At 35.2% G+C, this 16627-nt stretch overlaps 1 protein-coding gene across 4 annotated transcripts in view; it reads right to left on the bottom strand.

Moving 5' to 3' along the window:
• Window positions 1-16627, bottom strand: part of LOC133528364 (synaptosomal-associated protein 25-like) — a 66323-nt gene that overhangs the window by 25669 nt on the left and 24027 nt on the right. For 3 of the 4 annotated variants that reach the window (XM_061865731.1, XM_061865730.1, XM_061865727.1), the window contains 2 exons: window positions 9108-9201; window positions 3396-3437 (listed from right to left, as the gene is read on the bottom strand). In XM_061865731.1, coding sequence (XP_061721715.1) covers window positions 3396-3437; window positions 9108-9200 — 135 coding nt within the window. In that variant the 5' untranslated portion in view covers window position 9201. Of the gene's footprint in view, window positions 1-562; window positions 612-3395; window positions 3438-9107; window positions 9202-16627 lie in introns of all 4 variants that reach the window. The other variant, XM_061865728.1, reaches the window with a different exon arrangement.

Here is a 16627-nt window from a genome sequence, read left to right as displayed (position 1 = left end):
GATAAAGTTTCATTTGTGCTCAGTTTCATATGAATCATGATTATTTTGTGTGATGTTAAGAGTCGTGCGTTGAGGAGAAGCGTTTCGAATTTACTTCGCTCGTTTATTACGATCGTTGCATGTGATTTAGGTACAGTTGTAAATTTTAGAGTCAAGTACGAACATCTGAAATGCAGGATGTAAGTAACATCAGATTATAGTTTGTATGTCAATTAGCTCGATCTGCTAGCTTTCGTGGAAGTTAGATAGCACTCGATGTCGAGTTGTGCAAGTGGTGTAAAATAACTACGGAACCAATAAAGTATACAAAGATGTGGGTATTCCATGGTCAGTATGGATATGAAGTAGTATTAATACATGTTAATCAGGATTGAGAAGGCCCGCACCTTTGTATTTAGCAGTGGCGAAATTTTAAATACTTAGTCATTGAGATACCCCCTTCGAGTCTTCTACGACGAGCCCATCGGGTCAGCTGAAAGCCCTACGACGCTTGAACAAGGTTAGCGAAAAAGGCAAAATAGATAATTGTAAAGTAGTGTTGCAAATGTTGCAGATCACTCACCTCCCTGGTCGTCTAGAGCGACCAGAGTTCGAATGCCGGCCTCCTTGCTCTAAACCAGCCGCAGAAACAAAAAGTCACAGAGCATTGTTAGTTGTGAGGGGTACAGTGGAGTGTGCGCGCCGCTCCGCTCGGCGCTGCGCGTGAGTTCGTGTGCCGAGTCCATGAGCGTATCAGATGCGTTATATACATAGTGCCGCTCAAGGAGGATGTCCCTTGCTTCAATATCTATACTTGTGTTCAAAGAGCCAAAGATGGCACAGCAGCGTAAGAATGAAGATCCTCCTTAGCGTCTTGAACTGTGTTGTTTAGAGTCATGAAGAGTCTGTACGGTGTCTTCGATGCTGTATTGCGTGAATATACATATTTAACGGCACAGACAATATCATGGCGTAGTTCCTGATTTGTTCGTATAAAGGTAATGTTAAATAACATACTGAAAATTTACTTAAAAATAGGTTAGTATTTGAAAAATATTGAACTGAGGCAATTTTCCTAAGCCATACATAAAAAATAAACAAATACAAAACTGAAGAATGTAAATACGGATATCAATCTGGTCTGTATTTGGTGTGAGAGTTGGATAGGTGTAGCTCGATATATAATTGTTGGAGTCCAGTGGCAGGTATGGGGGTGTGCTCACGCCCACATTGGTAGTATTGTGAATGTTCGAGAAGGCATGAAAACAACATAATAGATTAACAGTCAACAACAGAGAACAGCCACTACACAGAGACCTACGATACAGATTCAACTAAAACAGGATAGAACGAATATAGACACTGAGCATGATCCCTCCTGATCAGAGCAGTGAGTGCTGGGAAGTAATAGTCGGAGCAAGTAGCGAACGTGTTCTCATGTTCGCGTTAATATAAACAGTTTTGAATGAAGATAGAGGTTGTTAGAGATAGGTACAAGAGAAATGGTACAGGTTACAGTCCAAGTTTTGCAAGGGGTCGAAGCAAGCCCAAGCACAACGTTCCGGTACTCTTTGGATGGGGAAGCGTACATAATGGGGGTTACACTAAAGGGGATCTAACATCTCAGAAGTATCTTGATCTAATTGGGGAATGCTTCAGACATCAAAGGGGTGCGGAGTTCATGCTTGGGAACAACATCGCAGTTACGAGATTTAAACAGTTAGGAGCTGACGGTTAAGCCTTGTCCTGATTTCATCTTATTTTTTGTATTTATTAAAATTACAAAGCGTAAGTTTGCTAAATGTTTTTTGTTCATTAATTATTAACTATCAGCACCGAGCGGTGAGCCCATAGGGATAAAACTTGACATAAAATATACAGAACTACTAACAACACAAAGGGCTATAGAGGTATCTAACATTTTTGGACACATCAAGGCACGGAACATGCAACACCCAATAATTTATGCATGGTAATCATGTTTGTCCAATATAAATATACATAATATATTCCGCATAGGACATATAAACAAAAAATATAGGATATATAACCGGACATCTACAATAAATATATACACATACATTAAATATATAACATAATGTAGCGACATCGATACACAACAGCCAGGAATAGCAGAGGCTGCGCCCTACGGGGTGGGTCGGGCGTCGGAGACCAAACCGAGCTTGGGGCTGACCATGACACTTCCGCTATACCCCTCACTCCCTCGCATCGAGAACACCTCTCTCACAGATGATCACAAATAATCACATAACGAACTGAACAACTCAACTTAAACACTTAAAACTATGGGATGAGGGGAAACAAAAAGAACGCGTCTAAGAATACAAATCCGCACAGTTCGTTGTTTCTATCGGTACACTATTGGGAACTCTGGTTGAGTTCACGCTCGCTTGCAATTTAGAAAATATTAATACACATTGGTCAATAGGATACACAGATTAGTTGGCTCGAAATTGATATAAAAAACACGGAACACCGAATAATTTTTAAATAATAGTTCATAATGCTTTTCTATCGGCGAAGCGAAAATAGGTACATTTTCGTATGGTCGGCCATTAACGACCGTAATTTCGGTTTCATCCTCGCTTCGTCGATGGAAAACTCAATATTCAAGTCCGTTTTTGATATCAAATTCTTGACAAGTGAAGACACATCAACGGGAACAGAAAGAGAGCACCGTTAGAACTCAAACGTTAAGATGAAGTGATTTTGGGAGGTATTCTCGACATTTTCAATTATGTCTCTCCCTTTCAAATTAGTACAATTTTAATTATATTTCTAAATATTGTATTTGTTGTTTAAAACTGCCATAAACAAGTAGAAATAAACTATTTTTTAACTGCGCGACCTTTCGGAGAATATCAGTTCACGCACACATCTAAAATAACCTTTTATTTAACAGGATACACGGCAAAAGTACTAACTTTTGTGGTGTTTGTGTGCGTGCGTCAATAAGGTTAATTTATATGGGTACAGCTTGTACGCGCAGTTTAAAAATGCTAATATCACTTGCGAAGTAACAGGAATGGATACAGCTGATAGGTCAAACGTCAGTTAATGTCGCAACGACAAATGCAGTAACCTATATGGAGAGGAATATTTATAGTCCAGATCAATATCTACGAGTACAAAGAATTTATCTGACATTTCCACGAGTTACAGATTTAAGCCCCATTTAGACGGTGTTATAAGAACTTGCACGCGTTTTTCGTTACATTGCGTTATTTGGTTGATCGACTGAATTCATTGTACTCTGTAGTTAGCAATGTATCTAACATTGCATGCAAGTTCTTGAACCGTCTAAATGCGGTTTTAGTTCAATATTATTTATGGCAGTTTCAAGTATTTTAGTACCGTTATAGTTAATTAAGTGAAGTATGGTAGCGATATCTTACCTCCTCGCATAGTTGCATCATACGCCGGGTGGACTCCAATGACTGAAATCAATCAATCATTATTATTAAACATTAACTTACAAATAGGCGTCCATAGGCTACGGTGACGCCTTACCATCAGGCGGGCTGTATGCTAGTTTGCACGTATGCACACTTACCCATATTGACCTTACATATTTTCAAACAATCGTTAATTGATTATTTTTTACTTGATTATTTTGGTAGACAAAAGATTTTCAAAGTTTTCAAAAATAATTACAGGTTTTTTTATTACGTCTGGAACTTTAAACAAGCATTTTGTAATAATTTGAACAATTTGATAGACATTAAATCCTGGCGAAACATAAAACCGAATTTAAATAGCGTCGGTGCATTTTCCAACATTGGTAATTTACGTCGTGTCGTGAGTCTAGACCACAATTAATCATTGCTTCATTCACGTTATTTCAGGTTTACACGAATAAGGACAAAATTAATTTAAGATATACTTTAACACCTACCCTTCTCTTTTGAGGACGAAGAGAGGAGGCTTGTGGTAAATTTTGGTATCTATAAATGGACGTATTTTAACGAAAAGGATCCTTTTACTTAAATATCGCATTTATTTATATATCGCAAATGTTATTCTCTACAGTTCTTACCTAGATTTAAGGCCCATTGGAGCTATAGAAACCTTGATATCCGCGAAAAACTGTTTTTTTATTAAATTTGATCTTGAATAAATTCCGCCGCGCACACAAGGTTTTCGTCAACTTTTAAGAGAATCTTTAGAACGCCATAATGAAGGTGTATACGAATTTCCAGCTTATTATCTCTCATTCCGAGGTTGACCACTTTTTTCGGCTTAAGAGAACTGGGCAATGGGGACTCAAAAGTAAAATAGCATATAAAGATATGAGTAATCTCGCGCGATGAGAATTTTTATTGACGGTTATGGTAAACAAACGTAATAGATATATTCCATGCATACAGTGACAAAAATTGATTACATGTATTTACAGTACATATGGTAGCACTAGTGCGAAAATTAGCATATTACGTTACTGTGTCGAACATTTAAAGGGCCATATGTACTGTAAAACATTGTACGATACATGTGCGAATAGGTAATTAATGTACTATGCACGCCGTGTGCTCGAACATCTTAGCGGTCTACAGTTTTCTCTTCGGACCAATGGTTCACTGGTAGAATGCCTTAAGGCATAAAATTCGACTGTTATGATTTTTTGTTTGTAAGTATATGTAGCAGGGAAATGATTAAAATAGATATTTGAACAAATTTCTAAGGGATATGATCAAATCACGCAGGATGTTAAAATGGCGAATCCATACCATCATTTCCCTAGAGAAATTCAGTCATTTGACCAAATCACGGACTCTTTAGTGAAATGACAAAATCAGCTAATAAACGCGACACGCTTTCTCATTTCACTAGATTTGTTTAGGAATTTGACAAAATCCCTAACCACGATAGTAAGTTGACTGAACGGTTGATCTGTGTAAGATTTTCCCTAGATATTAATTTAGATACATATTTATCTATAAAAACCTTTGGCAGTTGCCACGTCCATTGGTTTTCTATTGAAATACCGTCAAATAGCTCAGTAGAGAAGCGCAGGTCGCAAGGTTCAATACCTCCGATAAAGGTCGAACTTTTTCCGGCCGATTGAAACCAAAGGAAAAGATAGAAAGGTTGTATAACCGTGATAAATCTGTGGGATTGTCGAGGGCCTTGTGGACAACTTGTGGCAAGTGTTTGATAACACCCCAGTTAGTCGACGTCGATCGATTTAAGACGGGCTTTGAACTTTGTCGATGTCGGTGGATGATGTGAGAGGGATGACAAAAATCTGTGTTTAAAATTTTATTGATATATGTTTTGGTTTTTTAACCACAAAACCTGTAATTGAAAATAAAAATGGGTCCGAGTTCTATGTTTAATGTACACGATGTTTTTTTTAAGGTCGTTTAATTTCAAGGGTGCATTCCTTTATTCCATTAAGTAACTTCCTCAAAGAAACCGGTATTCCAAATAACTGATTTTTTTAGATGGATAATTGATGTTTGGTAAGGCCCCTACAAGCGTGTACACTTGCCTTTAGGCCTGTTTACAAATTGATTAGTGTCAGTGTATAGTATAAGTTTATACATTTGCTACTAAACGTAAGTAGGTACTATCTCGGACGATCTATATTCGAAATGTCATTGATATGTCATCGTTTTCAATTGTTTGGTGGATTTAAATATAATGTCCGTGTTACAACAATGCTTTAATAACTTCTTATGAAAAATAATAAAAAATACTATGCCATTGAGTTTCCTTAAATGTTAGCCACACCCCGAAATTAACGGAGTATAAAAAAACACCGTGTATAATTGATTAAATTTCATTTTTTCAAGTGGACTATTTTATGTTATGTTTATGTATCGAAATACAATTAAATTTTAAGGTATTTTTTTATTTCACCAACGCTTTATTTAAAAATATCAAATCAAAAAGTAGCGAATTCCAAAGGATGGTAAGACTGATAAGGGTACTATTGACGTCATTACTACGGCTGAAAATTTAAAAAAATATTTTACTAAGAGAAAGAGCCCGCGAAGAAAATTAAAACACAGAAACGCGACAACTGACAATGCCATTTGAAATTTATTACAGTCTATGACAACCGGACTCAATTCAATTTTTTTACATAAAAGATTTCATCTTATACATACGGCCATAGAAATGCAAATATTTCGCGATTTTCCAAGAAATTAATGGGTATAAAATAAAATAACATACTTATTACATACATGATGCATATTTACTGAGATGGTTTTCGATTTAGCCCACTTTAAAAATGTTGACGTCTCAGTTGTCGATTAAAACATCATTCAAATTTATCCCGAATATGGTTGAAAATACATTGAAATACGAGTATACACCGTGTTTTTTTTTGATTTGCGTTAATTTCAAGGGTGCATTCCTGAGCTTAAATTAAGTAACTTTCTCAAAGACACCGGTATTCTAATTAACTCCATTTCGGAGATAATCAATATTTTATTTTTATCTTATAAAGCCCTTACGAGTGTGTACACTTACGTTAGGACCCGTTCACATATTGAATAGTGTTTAGTACGGGTTAATACATTTGCTACTAAACGTAAGTACTATCTCGGACGATCGATGTTCGAAATGACATTGACATGTCACAGTTTTCAATTGTTTGATTGAGATAAATGTAATGCCCGTGCAACAACAACGCTATATGCAACATTTAATTACTTTTTATAACATATATTATAAAAAAAATTAAAATAAAAAATTCTATAAAACACGGTGACTTGTGGATCATTTAAAACTTGCAAGTTGCTGGTATTTTCAACGAACACCAAATTACCTTATTAAAGTTATTATCAATTTAACGAGTGGCAGTCAATTTATCTGATCGAATTAATTCAGTAAGCTGGAAACTCTGGATATTTATTGACAAAAGTTCATTAACATTTACTTGTTTATCGAATTAGCTTTTGAAGCGCTATTAATTTAACTGCGTTATGTAGTTTCAAGTAGATATATTTCCATTTTATCCTCATTCTAGTCTTCACCGCCCACAATTTCATCCGAGTAGAAGTCGTTTAAACTTTCAACCCCATTTTCACTCCCTTAAGTGTTGAATATTGCATAACCCTTTTTTTGTGAAGTTCTCTACAGCATGTGAAAAATATTTTACGAATGTCAAGATCATGTATTGTCTGTCAGTAGTTATGTTATGGGACTGTTTTATATGGTGTAGGGTCAAGGCAGAAACAGTGGCTCAGTCGCCCAAATATCGCCTCTCTCGTGTTGAAATTAGGTTGAGTGAGCCACTGTACCCGACTTTTTTCTACCGAGCCACTGTTCCCTCCTCGACCCTACCCTTATCTTACTGACAAGCTTTTTGCCGATTTTTGTTTTACAGAAAATTATTCTTAGAATAATCGAATCCTACATTTTTACTACAATTAATTTTGTTTCAAAGAAATATACTATGGAATTTTAAAGAAAATAATACACTGACCGTAGAATTATTATGGGTCGAATATTGTTTGTACGATACTATAGCTCACAGAATATTTAATTCTAATATTTATATTTTACTATATTAGCTTTATAAAGTATTCATTTCAATATAACCCACTTTACCAAAAACCCTAAAAAACGATACCTTCAGGAAATCGAGCTGTCCCAGAATTGTGGGTTAGGTTAGGTTAGAACTGCGAACTCCCCCCTGAAAAAGAACTGTTTCTAGTGAAGTGGGTTAGGTTAGAACTGCGACCGTACGAAAACACTGTTATTGGAAAAGCTAATTAGGTATCAAATTGAATGTTCGAATAAATAACAGATCCGTACCTGAAATTTTGGTAAACCGAATTTATAATACATAACTAACCTTTCAATATATTGTAATATGAAATTACTTTAAAAATATCCCGTGAAATAAAGTTCGACTAACATATGGTCGGCAAAAAAAATATTGCGCATAGATAGAATATAGCGCAATATTTACTTTTTCCAGAGCTTCTGTGAGTCTCTGAGCTGGATTTAAAGTGAAACTCAAAACGGTAGCTTTTGCAGTATTTTTATTATTTATTAACTTTATCGCACATCAAAAAGGTACATATAAATGGCGGACTAATGCCTCACGGCATTCTCTACCAGTCAATTGTACTATTAGATTTAAAAGTTGTAAGCTTAAATATATGTACCCACTGATAATGGAAAAAGGAAACTCTAAGCTAATTTTTTGGCATTACGGCGTAGCATGCAGCTATATTTTCAGATTGGTAGCCAATCTTCACAGAGATTTGATGCCGATAGTTCGTGATAATGATAAGCGCATTTTAGTTCTTAGGCTGCAGTCAATCCGGTGGCGAGAAAGCGACCGAACATTGATCAATATAATTTCTATGTGAATCTCGTGTGATTAGAAGAGAGATATTTATCGTTGATCGCAGAATATTCACAGTTTCACTCTGTTGGCGTCAACTGTTTCTAAGAGAAAATATAAATCCTGGGAAAAACTCGCCTATCGCTATTCTTCCCGCTATTTATCGCTTATCGGGCAGCTTTGACTGTGTACCATTTTACATATATTACGGATTGTATAATCTAATAGCCCTTCTTGGGCTAATATACTCTTGGGCAAATTTCTTGAGATCTAGGAATTATATAAGTATCACGAATATTAACACGTTCACGGAAACAGCACCATTCTCGAAACTGCGTAATACTAATGTGTCACAGGTAAATCCCGTAAGTACAAAATGTTTTCCCGTTTATGGACGGACTGCCACATCGCACCTTCTATAAAGGTTGTGCCAAATATTCACAGCCCAATTTGTATACATCTTCATAAATTTAAGGGGCTCGTGATACGGCATCTCGCCTATAGCCGTAACGTCCTCAGCCGTGTTGTGTCACAGCATGTTAGTAATGCATAAAGTTGTTAAGTCACTCTGAGGATTTTGATGTTACCCTAGAGCCATGTGGTGTGCCTAAAACGGCACAAGATACTTGACTTCATTATAACCCTATGGAAACTCGGCGTCTGTGGACGGGATAGCGGTGTTGCCAAAGTAAAAATTATCGACTACAGACGTGATGCCATATCACGAGGGTCTGCTTTTACCTCTCTTGGCGGAATGTGAACGTGTTAAAAGAGACAATGAAACCAAATAGGTACTGACATCATCGGTGACTTGTCCCTGGCGCATTTGGAGCTGCTCGAGCTCGCTGCGCGGCGCGCCATTCGGCTCGGCGGGCGGCGCGGGGGCAGGCATCCTGAAACAAGAAAAGGTCAATGTTATCATATTATAATTTACATTAAAGAAAAATAAAAAATAAATATCACCTCATACATAAAGCTACACTCCGTCACATTTTTGGGAAAAAAAACAAGCCGATGTAGTTTTTTTTTATTAATCAATAATGTGCAAAATTATTTTCTGTACCAAACTATATAAAGATCATTTTGTATATTTTTGTAAGCGTCATTACTTTACATGTGTGTGTAGCCGCCATACGATAAATAAATAATGATCGGGTTATTCAGACCTACCCTGTTTGACCTTTAAACAGGTATAATTTATAAAACTACCTACTAGTTTATTCCTTGAAAATTGTTACTATTTTCATATTTTCCATACACGAGATTTACGATTAATAATGTACAAAGGCTTGAAAAGGTTACGCCACAAAATGTCATAATTATCAACAACCTTTCATAAATGTTACACACGATTCCCCGAGCACAAGTCACCGATAAAACGTCTAAAGATTCGTAAAGCTAGCATTAATACAAATAAAAAGAGAACAGAGACACCTCGAGCAACCCAGTTTCCGCGCGAATATAAAAGAAAAAGAAAAACGACGCTGTACAATGCCGGAGTTTTCCAGAGAATACTTTTCATTTCCACATGTCATGTTTTGCTGCTCCAGTTGATAATTTTCGTAATAACTGGTTCACAATTCACAATCACGAAGCACATAAATATTTTCATATTCTATATAAATAATCACGCTTATTCGTTCAGAGATTACGGATTCTCAATTACCTACTACGATCTTTCGTTTTATTATCTGAAGTCGAATAAGATAGGTAACTTTTAGCGATCTGATTGGTTAGGAAAGGATTGGTTGGAATTATTTGAATGAGCTTTTTCATTTAATAAGTTTGGCATTAGGTACCTAAGATGACGTCTCTACGTTGTAAGCATTTAGATTTTCAGTCAGGTTAAAGTTATGTGCTCCTAATTCCACAAAACTCTTAAGCAGCTACGGAATTAGCCAATTTTAATTCGGCGGGAAGCGCCGAATGCCTTGCAAGGCATCGAGCGAGAGTTACCCTTACATTCTTTTTATATTACAACGATGCCTTCATTCTTCAGGCATAATCTTTAGCTAAAAGTACTCTTGACCTGACCTTTTTCATTTCTCGGTCGAAGAACGTTCGCTGACGTCCTCGCCTTCCAACTATTCCATCCAATATTCTCGCAGACAATTTCCACGCAACCTTGCGTAATTCATATAAGACAGACATCGCGTGCAGTAAAGGATAATAATAGCCTTATCTCATCACAATATGTATAAAGTCTTGAACAAAAAAGAAATTTGGATAAATGCCCATAATTTTTCAACAGTTTTCATAATTTATTCTTTATTCTTTATTGTATTGCAGTCATGCTCATTATACATCAGGTGTTACAATTTGAAGATGGTAGGTACATGACACCCTGTAAGGGCACTCAATATTTCTTAAGTCTAGGTATTTAATACTTATGGCAACGAGATCTATATTTATAACGTTATATTTTATCGACTTTTATGCAATATAAGATATAAAATGTCAAGTTCGTTTATGAAATTAATAAAATGATGATGGTAAATACTAAATGTAATGGTTATTTTATTAATATATTAAAATAATAAGCAACATGGTTAATATTAATTATTATTTACGGTTAGTTTCACTAGACTTACATCGACCCACACCATCTATCTTCAGTTACCCGTAAACAAGATGCATGTAACTGCGTCGAAATATCGGGAGCTCTAAATCAATACAAAAGGTAATCACGATCAATATTCCAGTCGATATACTCGTAGATCTATAGTTTCGATCATACGAGTATAATAGAAGTTTTTCTACAACTAGTAAATTTTCAAGAACTCGAAGAAGAAGATTGTTCTATACTGAAAAAAAGCCAACTTTGAACAAAAATAGTACAAGAGAATAGGAAATCACTTCCCATGCAGGTAGCCTTGTATAATTCACGAGAGACAGACATCGCGTGCGGTAAGGTAACAACAACTGACGTAGGAAAATCTCATCCCATTATACCTTTTTACTCGAGAAATGCTCGAGAAAATATATTTTATAACGGCTGAGATTTTTTAAATACCCAACCTTTTGCTTAAGACCAGATACGAGTATTGTAAGAAATAATGTTGGGAATATGTTATCCAAAATTTTTGTTAATATTTTTTCCAAGAATCATATTTAGTCGCATTTTTGGTGTTGAACTTGAAGTGTATCATATCAAAAACTAGGCAATATAACAATGTGGAAAACCTATCCACTTTTCCCTCATAGAGCTTTGTGTATTATTTTTTACAGATGATCGCGCAGAACTGATGTAGGCTCATAAAATTCCGTCTTTACAGTCAAGAATTTTTGTTCTGAAGCATATCAACTTTTAAGATTATTCGATGCTGAGAAACGTTTGAAAATAGGCATAGAAATAAAATACCCAATAAGAACACATATCCATAAAATATTTTCTAAGTATCCTCACGTAATTAATGTATGACTTACATCGCGTGCGGGTAGGGGTGACTTAACAAACTTACAACTGTAATTTTCAAGTGACAATTTGACGACATTTAACGGTGGGGTAGCGTTTTATTTAGCCTAACGCCCTATTATGTATATTTAGAGAGAAGGTCAGTTACCTCGTCCATAATAATTTGATGAGTCATCTGAGTGAAAGCCCTTTTAGTACATTATTATTATTATTTGTTACATACACATTGGTTTTCCTTATCGGTAGTTTTCCTTTTAAGTATTGTTTAGTTAGTGAGCTATACAAATGTTTGGAGTGGAATCACTCAATGCACTACCAGGGGGCAGGCGGATCCGCGGGCATAGTTTGTTCAACATAAAAAGCTTTGCGTAGTTTTAACTGTTACGGGCTAAAATGTCTATATGCATTTGAGGTACCTTGTCAATACGTTACTCACTTTAATAATATAACCCTAGCATATATGTTTTAGTGATGATTAATACCCATAAAATCATCAATCAATTTATAAGAAATATTATGAAAACCAAAACACCAATATCCGATACCACATTGACAAGGAAACACCCATAATATGAATATCTTCTCATTACTCATTCAGTTTTCCATTACCTGTTCCCATAACAGCTCGATAAAACATTAGGGCGATAATGAATTCCCGATTTCATGTAAATATAAATTTCCTATACTCCAACACAACAAAGAAAGTCTCATAAAAATAAACTTATTGATTATTTTTATGAGACTATTAGTTAACCATTATTACTTGGGTCGTTTTATTAAAAATAACCGGCCAAGAGCATGTCGGGCCACGCTCAGTGTAGGGTTCCGTAGTTACTCTTCCGTCACAATAAGCTAAACTGGAGCTTAAAGTATAGTAAATTGTTAACCAAGGGATGAAACGGTACCTTTCACCCGAGTTAAACAAATAGGCAAATTTGCATAATCAGTACCTAATTAAAGTAAGTCTTTTTACTATGAAGGGAAAACTTTTTGCGATAACTCAAAAACAGCTAAAGTGATCATGTCCGCTATAGTTTTCATTTAATGTCTTTCTTAAGCTCTACTTCCACGGTTTTTTTTTATATTTTTTGGACCTATGGTTCAAAAGTTAGAGGGGGGGGGACACATTTTTTTTTCTTTCGGAGCGATTATCTCCGAATATATTTATTTTATCAAAAAATGTTTCTTGAAAACCCCTATTAGTTTTGAAAGACCTTTCCAACGATACCCCACACTCTAGGGTTGAAGCGAAAAAAAATTTCACCCCCACTTTACGTGTAGGGGAGGTACCCTAAAAAAAATTAAATTTTTAGATTTTATTGTACGACTTTGTCGGCTTTATTGATTTATATATCCATGCCAAATTTCAGCTTTCTAGCACTAACGACCACGGAGCAAAGCCTCGGACGGACAGACAGACGGACATGGCGAAACTATAAGGGTTCCTAGTTGACTACGGAACCCTAAAAAGTGTGATCGGAAACTAGGCATTTGTAGTAACATACTTTTTGACATTTAATCATTGTGGGACTAAATTATTTTGATTTTTAGGATAAATAAAGACATTACATTATGATATTTAAAAGGTGCAATGAAAACTAGGCCTTTTTTAGGGTTCCGTAGCCAAATGGCAAAAAACGGAACCCTTATAGATTCGTCATGTCCGTCTGTCTGTCCGATTCTGTCACAGCCACTTTTTTCCGAAACTATAAAAGCTATACTGTTCAAACTTGGTAAGTAGATGTATTCTATGAACCGCATTATGATGTTCACACAAAAATAGAAAAAAAACAATAAATTTTGGGGGTTCCCCATACTTAGAACTGAAACTCAAAAAATCTTTTTTCATCAAACTCATACGTGTGGGGTATCTATGGATAGGTCTTTAAAAATGATATTGAGGTTTCTAATATCATTTTTTTCTAAACTGAAAAGTTTGCGCGAGAGACACTTCCAAAGTGGTAAAAAGTGTGTCCCCCCCCCCCCGTAACTTCTAAAATAACAGAATGAAAAATCTAAAAAAAATATATGATATACATTGCCATGCAAAATTCCACCGAAAATTGGTTCGAACGAGATCTAGTAAGTAGTTTTTTTTTAATACGTCATAAAAATTTAAAAAAAAATTTTTTTTCATCAAACCCATACGTGTGGGGTATCTATGGATAGGTCTTCAAAAATGATATTTAGGTTTCTAATATAATTTTTTTCTAAACTGAATAGTTTGCGCGAGAGACACTTCCAAAGTGAAAAAATGTGTGTCCCCCCCCCTGTAACTTCTAAAATAACAGAATGAAAAATCTAAAAAAAATATATGATATACATTGCCATGCAAACTTCCACCGAAAATTGGTTCGAACGAGATCTAGTAAGTAGTTTTTTTTTAATACGTCATAAAAATTAAAAAAAAAAAAATTTTTCATCAAACCCATACGTGTGGGGTATCTATGGATAGGTCTTCAAAAATGATATTTAGGTTTCTAATATCATTTTTTTCTAAACTGAATAGTTTGCGCGAGAGACACTTCCAAAGTGAAAAAATGTGTGTCCCCCCCCCTGTAACTTCTAAAATAACAGAATGAAAAATCTAAAAAAAATATATGATATACATTACCATGCAAACTTCCACCGAAAATTGGTTTGAACGAGATCTAGTGAATAGTTTTTTTTTAATACGTCAATAAATTAAAAAAAACATTTTTTCATCAAACCCATACGTGTGGGGTATCTATGGATAGGTCTTCAAAAATGATATTTAGGTTTCTAACATCATTTTTTTCTAAACTGAATAGTTTGCGCGAGAGACAGTCCCAAAGTGGTAAAATGTGTGTCCAAAGTGGTAAAATGTTGAACAAGATCTAGCAAGTAGATTTTTTTTTTAATACGTCTTAAATGGTACGGAACCCTTCATGCGCGAGTCCGACTCGCACTTGGCCGCTTTTGTTATTTCTTTTCTACTCAGAATCGCGAGCTCTTTCGATCCTAAAAAAAGAAACAAAATTTCGATCCTTCCATTCCGTTACCGTCATACAAATTCTATGAAAAATAATAACGAAATAGAAATAAATATATACAGACACTTTTTTCTTCAAAATAAGTAAGTCCCACAATAACTGTCAAAAAGTATATTACTACAACTGCCTAGTTTCCGATTGGACTTCTTCCTTAAATATATGAAGTTTATTCCTTATGTGCAATTTTATAACGTTGGTCGTTTTAACAATTCTTTTTTAATGATCTACTGGAATTAAAAACGATAATATAGGATAACAAAACATTCATTAATGTAGCTACTTAGAGTTTTAGGTATTACGACACCACGTTAATTTCAAGTTTAGGTTTTTTGAGAATGTGGTGTTTTGAAAAAAAAAGTAGGTAGCCATTCTGGGATTCAGCCATTTTGACAAAATTCCGATTTGATATCTAGGAATTTAGGTAAATGGGTACAACGAAATTAATGTACAATGAAACCAAAGCACAAAAGGTCAAAGTTAAATAGTGTATAACTTTAAATAAAATAGCCCAGTATATGCATAACGTTAGAGAAAATAAATTACACTGATTACTGTGTATAATAAAGTGTTACCGATTTTATGAAAGTAGCTCTAATAAGCTATTGAGAAAACACTCTCATGTGAATATCGGCTCATTGTTTATTCAGTTTCTCATTAACGGACCCCATAAAAAATTACCTAGACACAGTGTTGCCAACTTGGCATAAAATATGCCAGATCAGGCATATTTTCACTCGCTTTGGCATCAAAATTTTCAATTTGACCCTGCCTACGAAGCCGATGGTCCCGGGTTCAAACCCTGGTAAGGGCATTTATTCGTGTGATGAGCATGGATATTTGTTCCTGAGTCATGGGTGTTTTCTATTTATTCAAGTATTTATAAATATTTATATAGGTATTACATATATTGTTGTCTAAGTACCCTCAACACAAGCCTTATTGAGCTTACTGTGGGACTTAGATAATTTGTGTAATAATGTCCTATAATATTCATTTATTTATTTACTTACCTTTTCTACGGTGATCAGATCAGATTTCAATAAATGCCTACCTAAGTTTTCTGGGCAAAAAAGAAATTGTAGCTTCCACTGTTTAACGGACATTTTTAAACATATTAATGAATTGAATCTTAAGCTTCAAGACAAAGGAAAGCTTACTCGTACATAGGAACTCATGTCAGAAGTGAAAAGCTTTTCGCGAAAACTCGATATTTTCTATAATGATACAATACTAATCTTAGTAATAAATGCCTGCACCTCCCTAATTTAAACAAAATAATTAGCAGAGACAACGAAATTGACATCGGTCAGTACAAGACGTTCATTAAGGATCTTAAAGCGGAATTTGAAAACAGATTCGCAGATTTCAAGAAAATAGAGAATGTAGTCGGAATCCTCATGAACATTTACTCTCTGCTGCCTGATGCAGCAACGAAGAATAAATTTAGATTTGGACTTTTTGATGAACATCTCCAGGATTTAATGACAATAGCTTGCACCAACTTTACTCCAAACTTCACAGATAAATAGTTCAAGGCAAAAAATTACCAACATACACTTCGAATTTAGTAATCAAGTGTTAGTAAGAATCGTTACCTAAGTATAAACAGATATGATTTTCCATTGCTCCTTTACGCAATATACTAAATCATATTAATTTGGCGGTTTGCTTTACTTGTATTGTTAACCGAAGCGTTAGCGAAGATCTCCGTTTTAGCTTGGGCAAAAATGCTTTCGTATATCCGGATGTTCTCCCCAACAGGTCGCAGATAATTTTCTCCACCGAAGCTGGTGAAATTTTGTGATATTTTTATTCGGCTTTTGATTTTTTTTTAAATTGCGAAGCCATGGAGGGGTTCGCGACGTCTTAGCTCACAGTGTTACTAGTTAA

The sequence above is a fragment of the Cydia pomonella genome, chromosome 19 (assembly GCF_033807575.1).
Source record: "Cydia pomonella isolate Wapato2018A chromosome 19, ilCydPomo1, whole genome shotgun sequence".
NCBI classification, from domain to species: Eukaryota; Metazoa; Arthropoda; class Insecta; order Lepidoptera; family Tortricidae; genus Cydia; species Cydia pomonella.
This window is presented reverse-complemented; position numbering and strand designations above follow the sequence as displayed.